At 49.2% G+C, this 20,893-nt stretch overlaps 1 protein-coding gene across 1 annotated transcript; it reads left to right on the forward strand.

The window, feature by feature from the left end:
* Window positions 1–1,632: 1,632 nt before the first annotated feature.
* Window positions 1,633–20,584, forward strand: POLR2A (RNA polymerase II subunit A). The gene is made up of 29 exons (XM_063110438.1): window positions 1,633–2,116; window positions 5,243–5,375; window positions 5,511–5,647; window positions 5,740–5,913; window positions 6,088–6,369; window positions 6,699–6,860; window positions 6,984–7,204; window positions 7,427–7,559; window positions 8,073–8,197; window positions 8,296–8,506; window positions 8,925–9,134; window positions 9,226–9,394; window positions 9,576–9,670; window positions 9,818–10,021; window positions 10,171–10,393; window positions 10,836–11,019; window positions 11,439–11,610; window positions 11,703–11,808; window positions 11,905–12,110; window positions 14,613–14,837; window positions 14,989–15,235; window positions 15,620–15,720; window positions 17,166–17,270; window positions 17,359–17,541; window positions 17,749–17,952; window positions 18,131–18,317; window positions 18,447–18,560; window positions 18,741–18,890; window positions 18,992–20,584. Exons 1-29 carry the CDS (start codon window positions 2,024–2,026, stop codon window positions 20,146–20,148), a joined length of 5,913 nt encoding a protein of 1,970 aa, XP_062966508.1. The 5' UTR covers window positions 1,633–2,023; the 3' UTR covers window positions 20,149–20,584.
* Window positions 20,585–20,893: the final 309 nt, after the last annotated feature.

Raw genomic sequence — 20,893 nt, forward strand, 5'->3', positions numbered from 1 at the left:
TTCTGCATGAGAAACAGTTGACCTCATAGAAAAGCCGTTGCATTGAAACAGGAGCCATACATAGTAAACTATTACATGGGAACAGGAACCATACACAGTGAACTATTACATGGGAACATACACGATGAAAAGTTGTATGCTTGATTGCTCGAACAGCTCATTCTTGGCTTCTGTGACCTAGCTCCCTAGGTTGTTTTGTGCACCTGGACAAACCCGTGTGCCAACGGAATGTAGTTTTGCCTTTAAAAACCCCACAAGACCAAGGCCCAATGCTGCTCTTCCTTGTTTGCTCCTTGGGAGATGGTCGCTGGCCAGCTGGAGTGAATAAACTGCCCTTTTCTGCACGAGTGGCGTGTAAGTGCATTTCTTGTGGGAGGGTGCCTCACAACACCTGGAAGAGGTGGAACAAGTCTAGGGACCGAGGAATGTGGAATCTAGGTTGGGTCCTGGGAATCAGGGCATCACTAAAGAGTCAGGTCTGAGAAGCAGATCCACAGGGCTGAGGCAGGCAGGTGGAGGGCCATGGGAAGGATCTCCTTTGGCAGCAGAAAGAAGAACATTGGGGCTGGAGTGCTGTGCTCAGGCAAAGAGACATAGCAAGCAGCTGCACTGGGGGAAGGGAGTGTGCCTTTTTCCCCTGGGCGACGGTTTCCTTTCCTTGTGGTTGTGCCCCCCCTTGGGGTGGTGACGTGACATTGACATCAAACAAGGATCACTCTGAATGCGGCTGTGCAGTTGATGTCATCTCTGCCTTGAAGGGAGAGTGGAAGTCCTGCTTATTGGAGAATCCCTTGGGATCCCCGCCTCCCCATATTATTTCTTAAATATTCTAGAAGGTGGAGGATTTCCTAACGTTCAGACTCCTTGACCCCCAATCCCCCAGGACTTTCGTGTTCCGCCCCATGGCTAATCTGCTTTTCCCGGATTGTCGCAGTCCCGTGATCTCTCCCGGACTGTGGCCAACCACCTTCCGGAGCAGGCCTCCGAGCTGAGGCCTATTCGAGCTTGCTACGGCCGGAGATCCAGGAACAAGGCTCGGCAGAGAGCTGCGTCAGAGACCAAGAGGTGTCTGTCCACTTATCCCTGGAGGCCGCTGGACAAATATCAGCTACTTCCGGACAAGCAATTGGCCTCGCCATCTTGATCTGGTCATGCATATTCAGCGCGATAACTGCATATTCATGACCAAGGACGGCCCCAGCACTCCCCGCGCCCCCTCCTACCCCGCCGAGGACTCGACCGGCCCCGCCTCCATTAAAGATTCTCAGGACAGACCATTTTCCAGCTTGGGGGGTGGATATTGAGAGACATGCTGAAGATGAAACCGTACTCCAAACTAGAATAAAAGAGGCCTGATTTTTCCCTTGATCCCGGAAACCTTAAACCTCAGTGGAGGAGGGAGCAGCGAGGGGAGGCGGTGGGGTTCCAAAAATTGCCCTCCCCTGTCATTTCAAAAGGTCGCCCAACCAGGGAGCGAGTAGGGAGGACCAACGACTCGAGCGCGCGCCCCGTGCAGGCCGGCGCAGGCGGCCCCGTAGCGCAAGGGAGGGCGGGAAAGGAAGGGGCGGGGCTGCAGGGCGAATCTATAAAGGGCGTCATTCCGCCCGTTCGTTCCTCAGAAGCGCGGAGAGCGCGGCTGGGGCGGTTGGAGAAGAAGGCTGCTCCCGGAAGGGGGAGAGACAAACTGCCGTAACCTCTGCCGTCCGGGAGCCTGGTTACTTATTTATTCGTTACCCTTTTTCTTCTTCCTCCCTCAAAACCTTTTCCTTTCCCCTCCTCTTTTTTTTTTTTTTTTTCCTTTTTGGGAGCCGAAAAATCTCCGGAAAGGCAGAGAAGAGCTCCTTTCGCTCCTTTCCATTTCCCCGCCTCCTTCCCTCCCCCACCTTTTCTCCTCCGGCTTTTACCTCCCAACTCAGGGAGGTCCTTCCCGGTGGCCGCCCCGACGGGATCTGAGCACCTAGGCGGAGGCGGCGCAGGCTTTTTGTAGTGAGGTTTGCGCCTGCGCAGCGTGCCTGCGTCCGCGATGCACGGGGGTGGCCCCCCCTCCGGGGACAGCGCATGCCCGCTGCGCACCATCAAGAGAGTGCAGTTCGGAGTCCTGAGTCCGGATGAGCTGGTAAGCTAGTCTGGCTCCCTCCCTCCCGCACCGGCGGGCGGGGCTTGACCGTGGCTGCGGAAACTTGTCGCTTCTGGCTGCCTACAGATGACGGCCAGGGAAAATGGGTTAGCGGCGCCAAGGTCGTGTGGAGTCCAGTCTCGAGCCTACCATAGTTATGTTTTGCAAGGATTTGAGCAAGCTTAGCGCTGTGTCCGAGATGGGGGCGAGGTTGCTGGGTGAGAAGGAGGAAGAGAAGGGTGACTGATTTCACACGCTGGAGTTGGAGTTACCCACATTAAACGAGGTCAAACGAATCCTAGTTTGGAGAGGAAGCCAAACCCCAGATTTTCCCCTTCCCCTTCTTACACATATTAATTGAGTACCTGCAATGTGATAGACAAAACAACCGCTGGGGATACAGAGCTGAACAAGACAAGAACCCTACCTACCTTCTAGAGCACTTTCTGTGGGAAGTGGCAGGGGAGACAGACGATAAACATACGAATAAATGAATGAACAAGACAGTGCAGTTAATGGCAAGTGCCTTGAATAAAGAGAAACAAGGTATTGCTATGGAGAGTCTCTAAGTGGGGCTACTTTAAATGGGATGGCGTCAGGGTCTGGGAAGGCTTGTATTAGAAGGTGACATTAACCGAATGATGAGAAGCAGCCAGTCATCTAGGCCATAGATTCCAGGGCAAGAGCTTTGCAGTCAGTGGAAACAGCAAATGTGAAGGGCCCGAGGAAAAAATGAACTTGGCATGTCCTGGAGCTGAAAGAAGGCCAGCGTGGCTGGGGTTTAGTGGGTGAGGAGAGTTTTACAGGAATAGGTTGGAGAAGCATGGGATGTTATAAATCATGGTAAGGAGGATTTAATTCTATTTTCAGTAGGAAGTCATTGGACAATTATAAGAGTGGCATCAAGTTTACATTTTTAAAAATGCTGTTGTGGTGGCTCTATGAAGAAGAGATTGGGGGAGAGAGGGTAAGAATGGAAGAAGAGCCTGGAGAGGAGGGTAGTTCTTGGGTAGAGCTGTTGGTGACTTGGACTTCTTCCTTTGTGGATCTCATAGGAGGGAGCCAGTTGGCTGGGGAGAATGGAGTTACATGGCGATGTTTGTGGAAAAGAGCAATTTTGCAGGGCGAGAGTGCTCAGCTATGTCATGAATTCAGAACATCCTCACCTCACATAATAAAGTTTAGATGGAGTTAAGATTTAAATCTTTAAAAAACCCATAAAGTGCTAGAAAAAATATGGAAGGCTTTTGGGGGACTGATACCAGGGGCAGAAACCTTAATAGTAATGAGTTAACTATAGGTAAATTTGATGGAGTGCCTAAAATGAGCTAAGTACTATACATACACGGAAGAGAAAGGCAGATTTCAGTACATAAAAATAAGCTATTTCTGTTAATCAGAGACACCGTGGACAAAACTAAAGAACAGATCAGGAAACAGTATTTGCAATGTGATGGACAAAGTTAGATTTCTTAACGTATAAGGAGCACTTACAAATCAGTGAGGAAAATACACATCTACTAGAAAAGTGGATAAAAGATATGAAGACGCAATTCACAGTAGTACAAATGTCCCATAAAAATATTCAACTTACTAATTAAAACATGCAAATTAAAATAAAATTGTTTTTCTTCTCTGATTTTCCCTTGCTGGCAAAAATATTGGGAAGTAGTCAAGCTTATATGTTGTTGATAGACGGACAAATAGGTTTAACTTTTGGAGGACAATCTGACAATTTTATTAATCTTTTAATATGTATATCCCTTAACCCGGCATTACCTAAAAATTAAATAAAATTTAGCATTATCTAAAAATTTATCCTTAATAAAAAAATCTCCTACTTTCTCCCCTCAAATATGCCTCTCCTCTAGTCTTGCCAGGTTCAGTACATGGCTTTTCCATTCATCCAGTTGCTCAGGCCAAAAACCTAAAAGCCATCTTTGATTCTCGTCTTTCTCACAATCTCTACTTAGTCCATTTGCCAGTTTTGTCAGTTCTGCTTTTCAAAATCTGTCTGGAATCCAGCCATTTATGACCATCTCCACCGCTAGCTTTCATCATATTCCACCCCAACATCATCTTTCCCATGGACTACTGTAGTAGTCCTAGCCCTCAGTTGGTCTGCTACAGTTTGCAGAAGAGCCTAGGACAAGCTAGAGTGATCGTTTCATTGCATCCTTTCCCTGCATGGAGTCCTCTCCAGAGGATCCAAACTCCTTATGCTGACCTATTAGGTCCTATATTACCTGGCCCCTGCTTGCCTCTCCATCTCATTACATCTCCTCTTTACTTTTCTTTAATTCCTCTGACCTGCTTGTTCTGCTAACACTGCAAGCTTTTCCCTGCCTCGAGAACTTTATTATTCACTGTTCTTGCTTATTCCTTTATGTTAGTATGCTCTCTGTTCAGATGTCATATCTTTAGGAGCTCTTCCCTGACCACCTTATTTAAATAGCACCCCCCCTGCATTCTCTAACCCCTGTCCTCTATTTTATTTTTCTTTGTAGCTTGTCACTCTTGAAACGAGTTTTTCTGTTTCTTGTTCCCTAAATAGAATGTAAATTTGAGGAGAGGGATCCTATCTGTATTGTCAACTCTGTTTTTTCAGCATCTCAAATAGTGCCTGGCACATAATAGGCAGGTATTGAAAACTAATTGATCCTTGTCCCAGCCAGCCATTAAAAAAAAAGCTGAATAAATGAGTGAATGAAATAATTGGACAAGTATGCAAAGATGCATGTAGAAGGATTTTTATTATTGCAACATTGTTTGAAAATAAGAATTAAAAACTACCTAGAATTCAACCCAGAGGGATGTCTGGGGTCCAAGTCCTAGAGGTGGTTGATGTGTACGGACCCTGGGGTCGACCTTAGTCCATTATGACCACTCTTCCTCCTCTACCCTCCTCAGTGATGGGAATAAGCTTTTGACTTGTGGTACTCAACTTTGGCAATTCCAGAGGTATACTCACACTTACCTCACATTCCCCTCACCGCAGGCTAAACTTGACTAGTTCTTCTTGCAAGTAGTTTGGGGTTTTCTCAGGCCTTAGTACAGAGCTTCCCAGCCATGAAGGCTGGAAACTGGGAATCCTATTTATTTGTTATCGGCCTTTCTTTTCTGCAGAAGCGAATGTCTGTGACAGAGGGTGGTATCAAATACCCAGAGACGACTGAGGGAGGCCGCCCCAAGCTTGGGGGGCTGATGGATCCAAGGCAGGGGGTGATTGAGCGGACTGGCCGCTGCCAAACATGTGCAGGTAAGTGCTGGGTGCCAGGCGGGGTCCCAGAGGGAAGGAGAGAGGCTTGGGTCCTTAAGGAAAGCCAGGGCTGGAGATCTCTTCTCTGAGGTAAGTGGGAGCTGGGAGGAAAGTGTCAGGTGTATGTTCCCACAGGAAACATGACAGAGTGTCCTGGCCACTTTGGCCACATTGAGCTGGCCAAACCTGTGTTTCACGTGGGCTTCCTGGTGAAGACAATGAAAGTTTTGCGCTGTGTCTGCTTCTTCTGCTCCAAACTTCTTGTGGACTCTGTGAGTGGGGGATGGGCCCTGGCCTGGGAAGGGGGACTGCTTGGTGGAGGCAGGTGACAACCCCAACTGACCCTGCCCTGCTCTGTCTCCAGAACAACCCAAAGATCAAGGACATCCTGGCTAAGTCTAAGGGGCAGCCCAAGAAGCGACTCACACATGTCTATGACCTTTGCAAGGGCAAAAACATCTGCGAGGGTGGGGAAGAGATGGACAACAAGTTCGGAGTGGAGCAGCCTGAAGGCGATGAGGATCTGACCAAAGAAAAGGTGGCCGGGGCTAGCAGAGACTGTTGTGAAGGAGGGGTCAGGAGGTGGTTACAGAGGCCTGAGGGAGGAATGAGAGGGGAACCAGAAGGACGCAGAGGAGCAGGAGGGCTGGCCAGGCGTGGAGGGAAATGGCCTGACATCTGGGCACTGATGGCACCTCTCTCTCCTTGGAAGGGCCATGGTGGCTGTGGGCGGTACCAGCCCAGGATTCGGCGCTCGGGGCTGGAGCTGTATGCGGAATGGAAGCATGTTAACGAGGACTCTCAAGAGAAGAAGATCCTGCTGAGTCCGGAGCGAGTGCATGAGATCTTCAAACGCATCTCTGATGAGGAGTGTTTTGTGCTGGGCATGGAGCCTCGCTATGCTCGGCCCGAGTGGATGATTGTCACAGTGCTGCCTGTGCCTCCTCTCTCTGTGCGGCCTGCTGTCGTGATGCAGGGCTCTGCCCGCAACCAGGTAAGTGGCTCCAAGACTCTGCCTGTCGGCTGGTGGCTAGGTGTCTGATGGGAGGAGCCCTGTGTGTGGGGGGGGTGCATGTGCAGGGGCCTGTGGTGGAGTAGCATGTGTGCGGGGGATGGACAGACAGATCTGGGTTTGAAAATACCTTGCCACTTACTAGCTGTTGAAGGTCATGAAGGTGCTTTCCTATCTGTAAACTGAGAGTGAGCTGACCTGCTTCTCAAGGTGGTATGGGGATGAGAGCTGCATTGCGTGCCTGGTGTGTATGTGCCCAGCACTCAATCAGTGGTGGCTGGATGTGATGATGATGCAACTTCCTACCTCAGGATGACCTGACTCACAAACTGGCCGACATTGTGAAGATCAACAATCAGCTGCGGCGAAATGAGCAGAATGGCGCGGCGGCTCATGTCATTGCAGAGGACGTAAAGCTCCTCCAGTTCCATGTGGCCACGATGGTGGACAACGAGCTGCCTGGCTTGCCCCGTGTGAGTTAGCATGCCCCTCCACCCCCTGTGGATTGGAGCCCGATGGGGACTAGCATGAGTCCCCAGAGCTCTGAATGAGGGCCCTGTGCTGACTGCTGGGTTGCACCCCATGTTTCCTCACAGGCCATGCAGAAGTCTGGGCGTCCCCTCAAGTCTCTGAAGCAGCGGTTGAAGGGCAAGGAAGGCCGGGTGCGAGGAAACCTGATGGGCAAACGAGTGGATTTTTCTGCCCGCACTGTCATCACCCCAGACCCCAACCTCTCCATTGACCAGGTTGGCGTACCCCGCTCCATTGCCGCCAACATGACCTTTGCAGAGATTGTCACCCCCTTCAACATTGACAGGTGTGCCTCAGTTTGGAATCCCTGCCTGGAGTAGTTGGGAGAGATATGGCTCAGTAGTGAGGCTTCCAGAGGTGTGCTCTCTCCCCACCTGGGGAAGTGAGCTCAGAGTGGGGAGGGGGAGCACTGAAGATTAGAAGTTTGGTTTCCACTCAGGCTTTGGGGTGAGTGTAATGACGGGCTCTTTGGGAAGCATTTTGCTCATTGCACCTCTTTCCTTCCTAGACTTCAGGAACTAGTGCGCAGGGGCAACAGCCAGTACCCAGGGGCCAAGTACATCATCCGAGACAACGGCGATCGCATTGACTTGCGTTTCCACCCCAAGCCCAGTGACCTGCATCTGCAGACTGGCTATAAGGCATGTAACAGGCCAGGGTCTCTCTTAGCCACCTTAGCAGGAAGCTTTCTGGAATGGGCAAGCTGCGGTGGGCTGTCTGAGGCTATCCTGTTCATTAGTATCCAGACTTGTTGACTGTCTTTTTTAAAGGCTTTTGCTGTCCCAAGTGTGCTTGTAGCTGCCTGCTGCTGGCATTCAGGGTAGGGCTTTCATAAATCTAGGGGCAGCATACACAGTGTATGGCTGGGAAGAGGGATCCACGGAGGAACAGGGCAGAACACTTCACATTCAGAGTCTCTCAGTTTTTTCCCCGGACTGAGTTCATTGAAATTGGTGGATACTACATTTTATTCATCATTGATAACTTAGTGTCTGGTCCAGGTCCTGTCCCGAAGGGGGTGATCCATAAGAGTTTCAAGTGAAATAACACCACAGTATCATCTCTTTCAGTCTACAAAGGTCTTTAGGTCCATTGTCAATTCATTCTTAGCATACCTCCTTCACTGAGACCTTTTTCATACCTCCCCTCCCTAGGTGGAACGGCATATGTGTGATGGGGACATTGTTATCTTCAACCGGCAGCCAACTTTGCACAAAATGTCCATGATGGGGCATCGAGTCCGCATCCTCCCCTGGTCTACTTTTCGCTTGAATCTTAGGTCAGGCCACTGGCTGAGGGAAGCAGACTGGGGTGGGCTGCTCCTTGAGGTTTTGCTGCAGACATTTTCCTGACCTTGACTTTTCTGTCTCACTGCAGTGTGACAACCCCGTACAATGCAGACTTTGATGGAGATGAGATGAACTTGCACCTGCCACAGTCTCTGGAGACCCGGGCAGAGATCCAGGAGCTGGCCATGGTGCCTCGCATGATTGTCACCCCCCAGAGCAATCGGCCTGTCATGGGCATCGTGCAGGACACACTCACAGCAGTGCGCAAATTCACTAAGAGAGATGTCTTCCTGGAGAGGGTATGTGGTCCAAATAGAAACTAGGCTTGAGCAAGCAGAGGGGCTCCAGGGAAGTGGGGTAGAGGCTGGGAGGAAGAGCCATGGTGTTTTTCCTGCCTTATTCTGCACTGATCTATTGTGAGACTGCCTTTTCTGGTGAGGTCAAAGGGAAGGGGTTAGGAAAGATCAGAGGCCAAAAAAGGTGTATAGCTTTAGCTCCCCTTTTAATTCCTTAAAAATTCCAGGTGTTATCTGTAAAGGTGAAGGGAAAAATAAATACCTTATTAAAATTTTATTTATCTATTTCTTTATTTTTACTTATTTCAAGTTTGGCCTCCAAAATCTGGTTTTCCCCCTTAGGCAGGGAAGTCTTCCTGACATTCTCAAGTTATGAGGCCTTCGATCTGACTTCCCATGTTTCTTGCCCTTTGTCTCACAGGGTGAAGTGATGAACCTCTTAATGTTTCTCTCCACGTGGGATGGGAAGGTCCCACAGCCAGCCATCCTGAAGCCCCGGCCCCTGTGGACAGGCAAACAGATCTTTTCCCTCATCATACCCGGCCACATCAATTGTATCCGTACCCACAGCACCCATCCTGATGATGAGGACAGTGGCCCTTACAAGCACATCTCTCCTGGGGATACCAAGGTAGGCCCTGGCTTGTGGATGTGTGGGGACAGGATTTGGACGCGGGAGCCAGAACCTGAACTGGGGCTTTGAGTGGGTGCTTTCTCCACAGGTGGTGGTGGAGAATGGGGAGCTGATCATGGGCATCCTGTGTAAGAAGTCTTTGGGCACATCAGCTGGCTCCCTGGTCCACATCTCTTACCTAGAGATGGGTCATGACATCACACGCCTCTTCTACTCCAACATCCAGACTGTCATTAACAACTGGCTCCTTATTGAGGGTAAGTACAGGGGCTCTACCAAGTCCTCAGTGAGTCCTCTTCCACTTCGTACTGTTCTTCCATCCCTTTCTCTTTGCTCCTTGGATTTGGTGTTCCTCCATCTACTATCTTGGCTGTGATTCCATCCCATGTTTCTTAGGAGTCCAAAGAGGGTGTTGCTGATATTTCTCCTTATTTCTAGGTCATACCATTGGTATTGGGGACTCCATCGCTGATTCTAAGACTTATCAGGACATTCAGAACACTATCAAGAAGGCCAAACAGGATGTGATAGAGGTAAGAGGGAAGGCTGGGCAGAGACTGAATAAGGGGCTCTCAGGGACCTTAAACTTAACATCAGCAAGAGCAAAGGGGGTGTATAGGGACCTAGAGGGAAGGAGAGTAGAGTAGGGATTAATGTCTCACCAAGAACTTTGCCTCCAGGTCATCGAGAAGGCTCATAACAATGAGCTGGAACCCACCCCAGGGAACACTCTGCGCCAGACGTTTGAGAATCAGGTGAACCGCATTCTCAATGATGCCCGAGACAAGACTGGCTCCTCTGCCCAGAAATCTCTATCTGAATACAACAACTTCAAGTCTATGGTCGTGTCCGGAGCTAAAGGTTCTAAGATCAACATCTCCCAGGTGAGGAGCCTTATTTTTCTAGATATGAGGCCACCCTGACATTTGGGAGGGTGAAGGTGGGTATGTGGTGGAAGTTAGGGGAAAATAGTGGGAACTCTTGTTGTTAAGGCAAGGGGAGTTAGAGGTACCCCGTCTTCTCTGTTTCCCAGGTCATTGCTGTTGTTGGGCAGCAGAATGTGGAGGGCAAGCGGATCCCGTTTGGATTCAAGCACCGGACGCTGCCTCACTTCATCAAGGATGACTACGGGCCTGAGAGCCGTGGCTTTGTGGAGAACTCTTACCTGGCCGGCCTCACACCCACTGAGTTCTTCTTCCATGCCATGGGGGGTCGTGAGGGGCTCATCGACACAGCTGTCAAGACTGCTGAGACTGGTGAGGCCTTCTTCAGGGCTCTTCTGTGGGCTGGTACCAGGAAGTGCCACAGGGGACAAGCCTCTGGCAGGTGGGAAGTGGGGATTCTAAGGCTAAAGGCTTCTGTCCCCAGAGGTATAATGTTGGCCTTTGTGGAAAAAATAGAAGACCAAAGCTCGAGAGTTAGGCAAATGCCCTTGTGCTGATTGCTTTATAGCATTCCTTGATGCAGGGGTAGGGACTCAGGCTCTGCTTCTGGCCTGTCCCATGGGGTGGTTCCTAGGGGACTCTACTGGGCCCTCAGTCCATCTGGGGGTGGACATGGCTTTAATTAAAAGGCCTCAAGGATGAGGGGGCTACTAGCTGGCTCTTCTGGGAATCAGGTGGGTTAAGGTCCTAGACTAGGTCTTTGGGCTTTGTCATCTTCTTGCCTTGGGTCCTACAATTGATTATCTCCCCCCAGGATACATCCAGCGGCGGCTGATCAAGTCCATGGAGTCAGTGATGGTGAAGTACGATGCGACTGTGCGGAACTCCATCAACCAAGTGGTGCAGCTACGCTATGGCGAGGATGGCCTGGCGGGTGAAAGCGTTGAGATCCAGAACCTGGCTACACTTAAGCCTTCTAACAAGGCTTTTGAGAAGAAGTGAGGAGGCGGTTAGGCGGGTGGTTCTCACTCCGTGCAGCGCAGGGCTTGAGTTGTAGGAGGCTCACCCCTCCCCCGTGAAATGGCCTTAACTGTGTCTTGCAGTGGACTTTACCTTCTAGCACCCTTTCCCCACCCATCTGAAACAACTGCATCATGGGGGGAGGGGTGAATGGAGGCAAGTTTGAGATATACCCCTGCTTTGCCCTGGTGATAGTACAAAGCAAACTCAGCAGGGCAGGCGTGTGCTCAGATCCCAGTGGCAGTCCTTAGCCTGGATCTTGTATTTCTCCACTCAGGTTTCTTGCCTCAAAGCCCTGTTCCTGGTGGGCTGTGCACCTTTGTGAGCCTCACAGTGCTGCCTGTGTGGATCAGGCCCCAGAGTTCACTAGCCCCTGACCACCCCTTGCCACTTACAGGTTCCGCTTTGATTATACCAATGAGAGGGCCCTGCGGCGCACTCTGCAAGAGGACCTGGTGAAGGATGTGCTGAGCAACGCACACATACAGAATGAGCTGGAGCGGGAATTTGAGCGGATGCGTGAGGATCGGGAGGTGCTCAGGGTCATCTTTCCAACTGGTGACAGCAAGGTGTGTGTGGGTAGAACATGCTAGGCTGGAGAAGTGCTGCTGGATGACTGTCCCCCTACTTGCAATCCTCCCTTCATTCCCTCCTCCCTCAGGTGGTCCTCCCCTGTAACCTGCTGCGCATGATCTGGAACGCTCAGAAAATCTTCCACATCAACCCTCGTCTTCCCTCTGACCTGCACCCTATCAAAGTGGTAGAGGGTGAGTACCTGCTTAGGGATCTCCAGGCCAGGCAGGGGGATAGGAGTCTGCTGGGCCCTGGTCTGATGATCCCTTCACTCCTCATTTGGCCCCCAGGAGTCAAGGAATTGAGCAAGAAGCTGGTGATTGTAAATGGGGATGACCCGCTAAGCCGGCAGGCTCAGGAGAACGCCACTCTGCTCTTCAACATCCACCTGCGGTCCACACTGTGTTCCCGCCGCATGGCTGAGGAGTTTCGGCTCAGTGGAGAAGCTTTCGACTGGCTGCTTGGGGAGATTGAGTCCAAGTTCAACCAAGCTATTGTGAGTGTTGTGCTCTTCACCTCAGCCTTGTTTTTCTCCTTTTACCTATTGACTTCTCTGGTTTCCAAGAACAGCGCACTTATGCCCTCAGTCACCTAATAATAGCGCTTATCCCTTGAGGGACTGATGTGTACCAAGTCCTGTGTTTGGCACATTGTGCCTTTATACCGTAGAAACTTTTATACAACCCTGGTAGGGGAGGGATTGTTAGTCCCATGTTGCAGACACAAAAATGAGGCTGGAAAGAGTGACTGTATTTTATGATAGCCATATAGGAAATAATGGCATGACTGGGGTATGAAATAGAAATATTGTTCTTTATTTTCCTAAATTGCCTGCTGTGTGCAGAGTTCTAATTTAGGTAGAGGTAGGGAACTGGAGGGAGTGAGTAGAAAAGAGATTTATAGATATTGAAATATCCTTTCACTGTCTTTAAGGATTGTACAGGATAATAGAAGGAGGGAAAAGTGTATATAGATATGGGAATATCCTTTCACTGTCTTTAAGGATTTTACAGGATAATAAAAGGAGGGAAAAGCATTATAATTTTAGGCATGGCTCTGAATTAATTTGATGTAAATCTGATTTTATAAATTAAGTAATTAAAAATGCATTAGTGAATACTACAAAACACAATTGAAAGAAATTAAAGAAGACTTAAATGGAAAGACATCTTATCTTCATGGATTAGAAGACTTGATATTGCTAAATGCCACTACTCCCCAAAGTGATCTACAGATTCAACACAAGCCCTATCAAAATTCCAGCTGCCTTTTTGGCAGAAACTTAGAAGCTGACCCCAAAATTTATATGGAAATTCAGGGGACCAGAAATAGCTGAAACAATCTTGAAAAAGAATAAGTTAGGAAAATTTGCATTCACTGATTTCAAAATTTAATTCAGAGCTACAGTAATCAAGACAGTGTGGTGCTGGCATAAGGATACATGTATATATAGATCAATAGAATAGAATCAAGAGTCCAGAGATAAATCCTCACATTTTTGGTCAGTTGGTTTTGTTTTTTTGTTTTTGTTTTGTTTTGTTTTGTTGTTAACTGGCCAGTACAGGGATTGAACCCTGGACCTTGGTGTTATCAGCATCATGCTCTAACCAATTGAGCTAGCTGTCCAGCCAGGTCACTTAATGTTTGACAAGAGTGTCAAGTCAATTAAATGGAGAAACAGTAGTATTTTCAACAAATAGTGCTAGGACAACTGGTGATCCACATGCAAAAGAATGAATTTGGGTCCCTACCCCACACCATATTCAAAACGTATTTCAAAGTGCATCCAAGAGCTTAATAAGAGTGTTAAAACTATAAAATCCTTAGGAGAAAACATAGGGATAAACCTCCATGCATAAGGTTTGTGGAATTTTAGGTATGACACCAAAAGCATTTGTAATCAAAGAAAAAAGTAGATAAATTGGACTTGATCAAAATTTAAAACTTTTGTGCTTCACAGGAGATACCATCAAGAAAGTAAAAAGATAACACACAGAATAGGAGAAAATATTTGCAAATCATATATCTGATAAGGGCCATGCATAAAGAATATGTAAAGGATTTTAATAAGTCAAAAATAAAAATGTTATATGATTTCAATAGATATTTCCCCAAAAAAGAATAAGCACATGAAAAAATACTCAGTGTCACTACCCATCAGAGAAATGCAAATCAAAACTGCAGTTAGATACCACCTCACACCCACTAGGATGAGTAAAATAAAAAAGGCAGTAACCAGTGTTGGTGAGGATGTGGAACAACTGGAACCCTCACGTGTTGCTGGTGGGAAAGGTGCAAGTGCTTTGGGAAACAGTCTGGCAGTTCCTCAGGAGGTTAAACAGAGTTCCCATGAGGCCAAGCAGCTTCACTCCTAGACATATACCCAAGAGAACTGAAAACATGTCTGCACATACACATATATACAAACGTTCACAGCAGTGTTACAATAGTCAAGCAGTGGAAACAACCTAAATCTTCATCCATTGATGAGTGGACAAACAAAATGGGAATATTATTCAGAGATTAAAAAGTAATGAGTTCTCAAGCCTCAAAAAGTGATGAGCCTCAAATGCATATTACTTAGTGGAAGGAACTAGTCTGCAAAGGCTACATACTGTATGATTCCAATTAAAAGCTTAAATTTAATGATATGTGATTATATATTAATTAAAATAATGCATATGAGGAACTTCCTTTTTCCACTATTGTAAAATGAATATTGGCTCTGTAAATTTAACATGTTTGGGTATTTGGATTTTAGGTGGTATAGTAGCCTTTTCTGGATGTGCAGTGCGTCAGGTCCTGAATGGTGTGCTGTAAATTGAAGCTCTGAGGAAGGGGATGATCAAATAAGACTGATTTTTTAAGTCTCTGCTTTTTTTAAACTCATCTGCCCCATGTCATTTAAGATTAGTGGCTAGTCCCAGCCCTGACTGCATCCCACTTTTATTTACCAGAAAAGAGGCGTTGGCTTTGTCTGATGCTAGCTTTTCCTTAGGCCCATCCTGGGGAAATGGTGGGAGCTCTGGCTGCCCAGTCCCTTGGAGAACCTGCCACCCAGATGACCTTGAACACCTTTCACTATGCTGGTGTGTCTGCCAAGAATGTGACGCTGGGTGTGCCCCGACTTAAGGAACTTATCAACATTTCTAAGAAGCCAAAGACCCCCTCACTTACAGTCTTCCTGTTGGGCCAGTCTGCTCGAGATGCTGAGAGAGCCAAGGTATGGGTTGGGCATGATGGGCATCTTGGCAGGAAAAAAAGGAGATGAATTCTTTCCCTTGAATAAAGGGCTCGAGATTCCCTTGATAGGGTCTGGGGAGAGGCCTTTGGGGCTACCAAAATGCCCGTCATGAATCCCTGTCTCTTCCCAGGACATTCTGTGCTGCCTGGAGCATACAACATTGAGGAAGGTGACTGCCAATACAGCCATCTACTATGACCCCAACCCTCAGAGCACGGTGGTGGCAGAAGATCAGGAGTGGGTGAATGTCTACTATGAGATGCCAGACTTTGATGTGGCCCGAATCTCCCCCTGGCTATTGCGGGTGGAGCTGGACCGGAAGCACATGACTGACCGGAAACTGACCATGGAGCAGATTGCTGAGAAGATCAATGCTGGTAAGGCTGGGAGGGCAGGCCTGACTCAGGAGTCCCACCTGGGCTCCTACTTCTGTTGTGTTCACTTCACTGAAATCCTGAAGGAGCCACCCCACTCACTGAGTCCGTGTAGCAGTTCTGCCCCTTCAAAACATCTCTTCTCCATGGTTATTGTTCCCTGGTCCTCAGACTTCTTCACCCCCCCTTCCCCCGGGTCCTCAGACTTCTGAGATCTCCTCTGTGCTCCCTTTCCCTTCCCCCTTTCTAGAGGAATTCTATGAGAAGGAGGGAGCCAAAAGAGAACCAGTGAGGGGAGAGCCTCCAGTGAACAGTGACTAGGAGGCAAGTCCTGTTAGATGCAATCTACATGCAATCTTTCTCATGGCTCATTTTTGTCCCTACTAGGTTTTGGTGATGACTTGAATTGCATCTTTAATGATGATAATGCAGAGAAGCTGGTGCTCCGTATCCGCATCATGAACAGTGATGAAAACAAGATGCAAGAGGTAAATGGGACCCCAGGAGAAATTGCTATGTCATACGTAGGAAACCATTAAATCTTGTTAGTGACCAGAGAAATTAAGATGCAAGCAACATCGAGGGGACAGTCACAACCCCCTCATTTAGGAATAGGGAACAGGAGTTATCAATGATTTTCAGAGTTTCAAAAGTTAAAAAAAATTTTTGAAATTCAAAGCTGCAACAAAATACATAAAACAGATGGCATTGAAATGGGGGTGCATCCTTATTATTGGCTCTCTCTTCCCCCAAGGCTCCTGTAGCTTGTTTTCCTAAGGCAACACAAACCTCAGCCATGGGTGCAAGTGACAGAGTTGGGGGCAAGGGGACAGTAGGAAAAGTGATATGACGGCAGGTATAACAAGACCCATGAAAATGTTTGACCAGGGAGTTCACTCCCAGCACATTTGGGTGCCTGGTGCTTTAATATTAAAAATTCAAGAACTCACTAATTACTAAACTGTCAGAATAGTTAAAATTTGGATATGTCTTAAAGAATACAATATACATTCATGAAAAGAGATTATTATCACTAGGGTAATACCCTGGGCACACACTCGGTTAAGTTCGAGGACCCAGGGCAGGGAGTGCCTAGTGCCTGGTCGTGAAAGCTGGAGTGCACCACACATCTACGTGGGGCCAGCTACTAGGCAGACTGTATGCAAGTGGAAATTGTGTTAGGATGGGTGTGTGGGTGCCTTTATTTAGGTTTCTTTTAATAATATAGTTGTTCCCCCTATCCATCGTTTCTGTTACCTGTGGTCCAAAAATATTAGGTGGAAAATTCCAGAAATAAATAATTTATAAATTTTAAATTGCATGCTTTTCTGAGTACCAGTCTCAGTTATTGGATCGAAGGTTGCAGTATATTGCAGTGCGTGTGTTCAAATAACCCTGATTTTACCTTATAATGGCCCCAAAGCACAAGGGTAGTGATGCTGACAATTTTGGTATGACAAAGCGAAGCTGTAAAGAGCCTCCTTTGAGTGAAAAGTTGAAAGTTTTGGACTTGAGGAAAAAAGGCCAGTCCAAGTGGGGTTTACGACTGCTTGATCCCAGCCAGTTACATATGGCTTTATCCTTCTTCCACTCCTCACCTGACTAGCCTTAAAAAAATAAAGTCATGAATTGAGGTTGCTAAGATCTATAGTAAGAATGAATCTTCTATCTGTGAAATTGTAAAGAGGGAAAGAGATTCATGCATAATATATATAGGGTTCCACAGTTTCAGGCAAACACTGGGACTCTTGGAACGTATCACCTGTGGATAAGCGGGGACTACTGTATTGTAAAATCATCGTAAAATGTAGTCTCACTGGAGCTGATGGGGATAGTCTGGTGGCTGACTCTTTAGGAAGAGGCTATAGTTTGAGGCACGAGCCAGGGAAGGGACAAGAGGATTCTAGGAGTGCTGACCTTGCTCTCGTTGCAGGAAGAAGAGGTGGTGGACAAGATGGACGATGATGTTTTCCTGCGCTGCATCGAGTCCAACATGCTGACAGATATGACCTTGCAGGGTATCGAGCAGATCAGCAAGGTCAGCCCTTCCCTCTCCGACTACCCCCTCCCCCACTTCTCTCCATCTTGCCACCCTGCCCAACCCAAGCTCACTCTGTCCCCCCCAGGTGTACATGCACTTGCCACAGACAGACAACAAGAAGAAGATCATCATCACGGAGGATGGGGAGTTCAAGGCCCTGCAGGAGTGGATCCTGGAGACGGATGGCGTGAGCTTGATGCGGGTGCTGAGCGAGAAGGATGTGGACCCCGTGCGCACCACATCCAACGACATTGTGGAGATCTTCACGGTAAGCCTTCATAGTACACTGCCTGGAGTCTTGCCTGGCTCTCAGGCCCCTCATTCTGTGCCCTTCCCTCATGATCTCCTTGCTCAGATTTGTTTCTGCTTGAGTCCATTTTTCCCTTACTCCCTCTCTGTGGACCTGGGTGGCGGCGACAGCAGGGAGGAGGGCAGAGCTACTCGGTCCTGACCCGTCCTCGCAACCCCTGTTCAGGTACTGGGTATAGAAGCCGTGCGGAAGGCCCTGGAGCGGGAGCTGTACCACGTCATCTCCTTTGATGGGTCCTATGTCAATTACCGGCACTTAGCTCTCTTGTGTGATACAATGACTTGTCGTGGCCACTTAATGGCCATCACCCGACACGGAGTCAACCGCCAGGACACAGGACCTCTCATGAAGTGCTCCTTTGAGGAAACGGTAAGGGGAGGACTTCTGAGTCGGGTGGAAGGGGAGGGTACTGCCACAGCGTGAATGTACGGAAGGCCCTGGTGCTGTCCCTCCCTCTTGAGGATAGTTGGGCTGTGACGATGGTGGAACAACCCTGAGTGCTGTGTGTAGAGGGGTCTCATGGGACCTGTGGTCTCTGGTTGTTCAGGTGGATGTGCTTATGGAAGCAGCTGCCCACGGGGAGAGTGACCCCATGAAGGGGGTCTCTGAGAACATCATGCTGGGCCAGCTAGCTCCAGCTGGCACTGGCTGTTTTGATCTCCTACTCGATGCAGAGAAGTGCAAGTACGGCATGGAGATCCCCACCAATATCCCTGGCCTGGGGGCTGCTGGACGTGAGTATGAAGGCCTCGGCTGCACAGGGCCTAGCTGGGTCTGTGAGGGGGCGGGGAGGCCTGAGGATGGGAGGAGTCTGCCAGTCCCCAGGTGCTGTTCCTCATAAGCCACTGTGGGCCTCTTTGCAGCCACCGGCATGTTCTTCGGCTCAGCACCCAGTCCCATGGGAGGAATCTCTCCTGCCATGACGCCCTGGAACCAGGGTGCAACCCCAGCCTATGGTGCCTGGTCCCCCAGTGTTGGTGAGTAACCTGGCCCAGCAGGGGGTCCTCTAGGTGGTTCAGAGGCAGGTGAGCTGGGATGGTGAACGGTCATCATTGTTGAAATGCCTGAGGCCACAGAGGGCTCAGGAAAGGTGTGTGTATGTGTGTTTGACGGATGGCCTCCAGCTCTTGGTTTAACCTGTTTCTGTCACTTTGCAGGGAGTGGGATGACTCCAGGGGCAGCCGGTTTCTCTCCAAGTGCTGCTTCAGATGCCAGCGGCTTCAGCCCAGGTTACTCGCCTGCCTGGTCTCCCACACCGGGCTCCCCAGGCTCCCCAGGCCCCTCCAGCCCATACATCCCCTCACCAGGTGAGTTGTCACTGTCTGTCAGGCCAGATTCATTTCCTCCTTGGTTTCTCCTGGGCTGGTCTTTCCATCACTTATCTCCTTTGTCTGCTTCTTTCCCACAGGTGGTGCCATGTCTCCCAGCTACTCACCAACATCACCTGCCTACGAGCCCCGCTCCCCGGGGGGCTATACTCCCCAGAGTCCCTCTTACTCCCCCACGTCACCCTCCTACTCCCCTACCTCTCCATCCTATTCTCCAACCAGTCCCAACTACAGCCCTACGTCACCCAGCTATTCCCCGACATCTCCCAGCTATTCACCCACGTCTCCCAGCTACTCCCCAACCTCTCCCAGCTACTCCCCAACCTCTCCCAGCTACTCGCCCACTTCCCCGAGTTACTCACCGACATCACCTAGCTACTCACCAACCTCTCCCAGCTACTCGCCCACGTCTCCCAGCTATTCACCAACGTCTCCCAGTTACTCACCAACTTCACCTAGCTACTCCCCTACTTCCCCCAGCTACTCACCAACATCTCCTAGCTACTCACCTACATCTCCGAGCTACTCACCAACTTCCCCAAGTTACTCACCCACCAGCCCCAACTATTCTCCGACTAGTCCCAATTACACCCCAACATCACCCAGCTACAGCCCAACATCACCCAGCTACTCACCTACTAGTCCCAACTACACACCAACCAGCCCCAACTACAGCCCAACCTCTCCCAGTTACTCTCCAACTTCACCCAGCTACTCCCCGACCTCACCAAGCTATTCCCCTTCCAGCCCCCGATACACACCACAGTCTCCAACCTACACCCCGAGCTCTCCCAGCTACAGCCCCAGCTCACCCAGCTATAGCCCTACCTCACCCAAGTACACCCCAACTAGTCCTTCCTATAGTCCCAGCTCGCCAGAGTATACCCCAACCTCTCCCAAGTACTCACCCACCAGCCCCAAATATTCACCCACCTCCCCCAAGTACTCGCCTACCAGCCCCACCTATTCACCCACCACCCCAAAATACTCACCAACGTCTCCTACTTATTCACCAACCTCTCCAGTCTACACCCCAACCTCCCCCAAGTATTCGCCTACTAGCCCCACCTACTCACCCACTTCCCCCAAGTACTCACCCACCAGTCCCACCTACTCACCCACCTCCCCCAAAGGCTCTACCTACTCTCCCACTTCTCCTGGCTACTCGCCCACCAGCCCCACCTACAGCCTCACCAGCCCGGCCATCAGCCCGGATGACAGTGATGAGGAGAACTGAGAGTGAGTGGGACGCAGTGGCAGCTGGCTAGGGCCAAGGGCAGCCCTGGTAGTGCTCTGCGATTCTCCTGCCTCCCTCCTGGGCTGGAATCCCCAGCCCAGCTCCCTTGTACATAACTCCTTATGACAGAGTTCCCTGTTGAAGTTCTGAGTCCCATTTCCGGTGGGGCTTTTTGTCTTGTTCTCTACTTGTGCTATCTCAGAACCCACTGACCTAGCTGTGGTGTTCTTCATACCCTACGCACCCCATGCCTGTCCCCAAATTGAAGATCCTTCCTTGCCTGTGGCTTGATTGGGGGTAAAGGGTGTTTTAACCTGTTAGGGGTAGTTCCTGCTCTGGGTTGTACGCGTGATCCTTGGGAAGAACAAAGCTGAAACTGCCTCTTGTTATTTTATTTTTTTGAAGTTTAAATAAAGTTTACTAATTTTGACCAAAAGTATGTAGATCAAGTGCTTAATTGAGGTTCAGGGGAGGCATGAATAACCAGGCCCCTGCCCCTACCTGGGCTGCTGTTGCCATTCAGTGTGTTTTAGCTGATCCCTAAGGGCGAGGGGAGGCAGGAAAATGAGAGCAGACTCGATTCATTCATTGAACAAACACTGAATCCCTGCTGGGTGCCAGACCGTGTCCTGTGCTGGGTTTGTAGTGATCAGGTGGGTATAGCCTTTGTCCTGCGTTAAGTCAATATAGAACATAACAGCTTTTTAACCTGTTTTACTGATTATCATAACAAATCTGGAAAAGT

Source organism: Cynocephalus volans, chromosome 10 (assembly GCF_027409185.1).
Source record: "Cynocephalus volans isolate mCynVol1 chromosome 10, mCynVol1.pri, whole genome shotgun sequence".
Taxonomy (NCBI): Eukaryota; Metazoa; Chordata; class Mammalia; order Dermoptera; family Cynocephalidae; genus Cynocephalus; species Cynocephalus volans.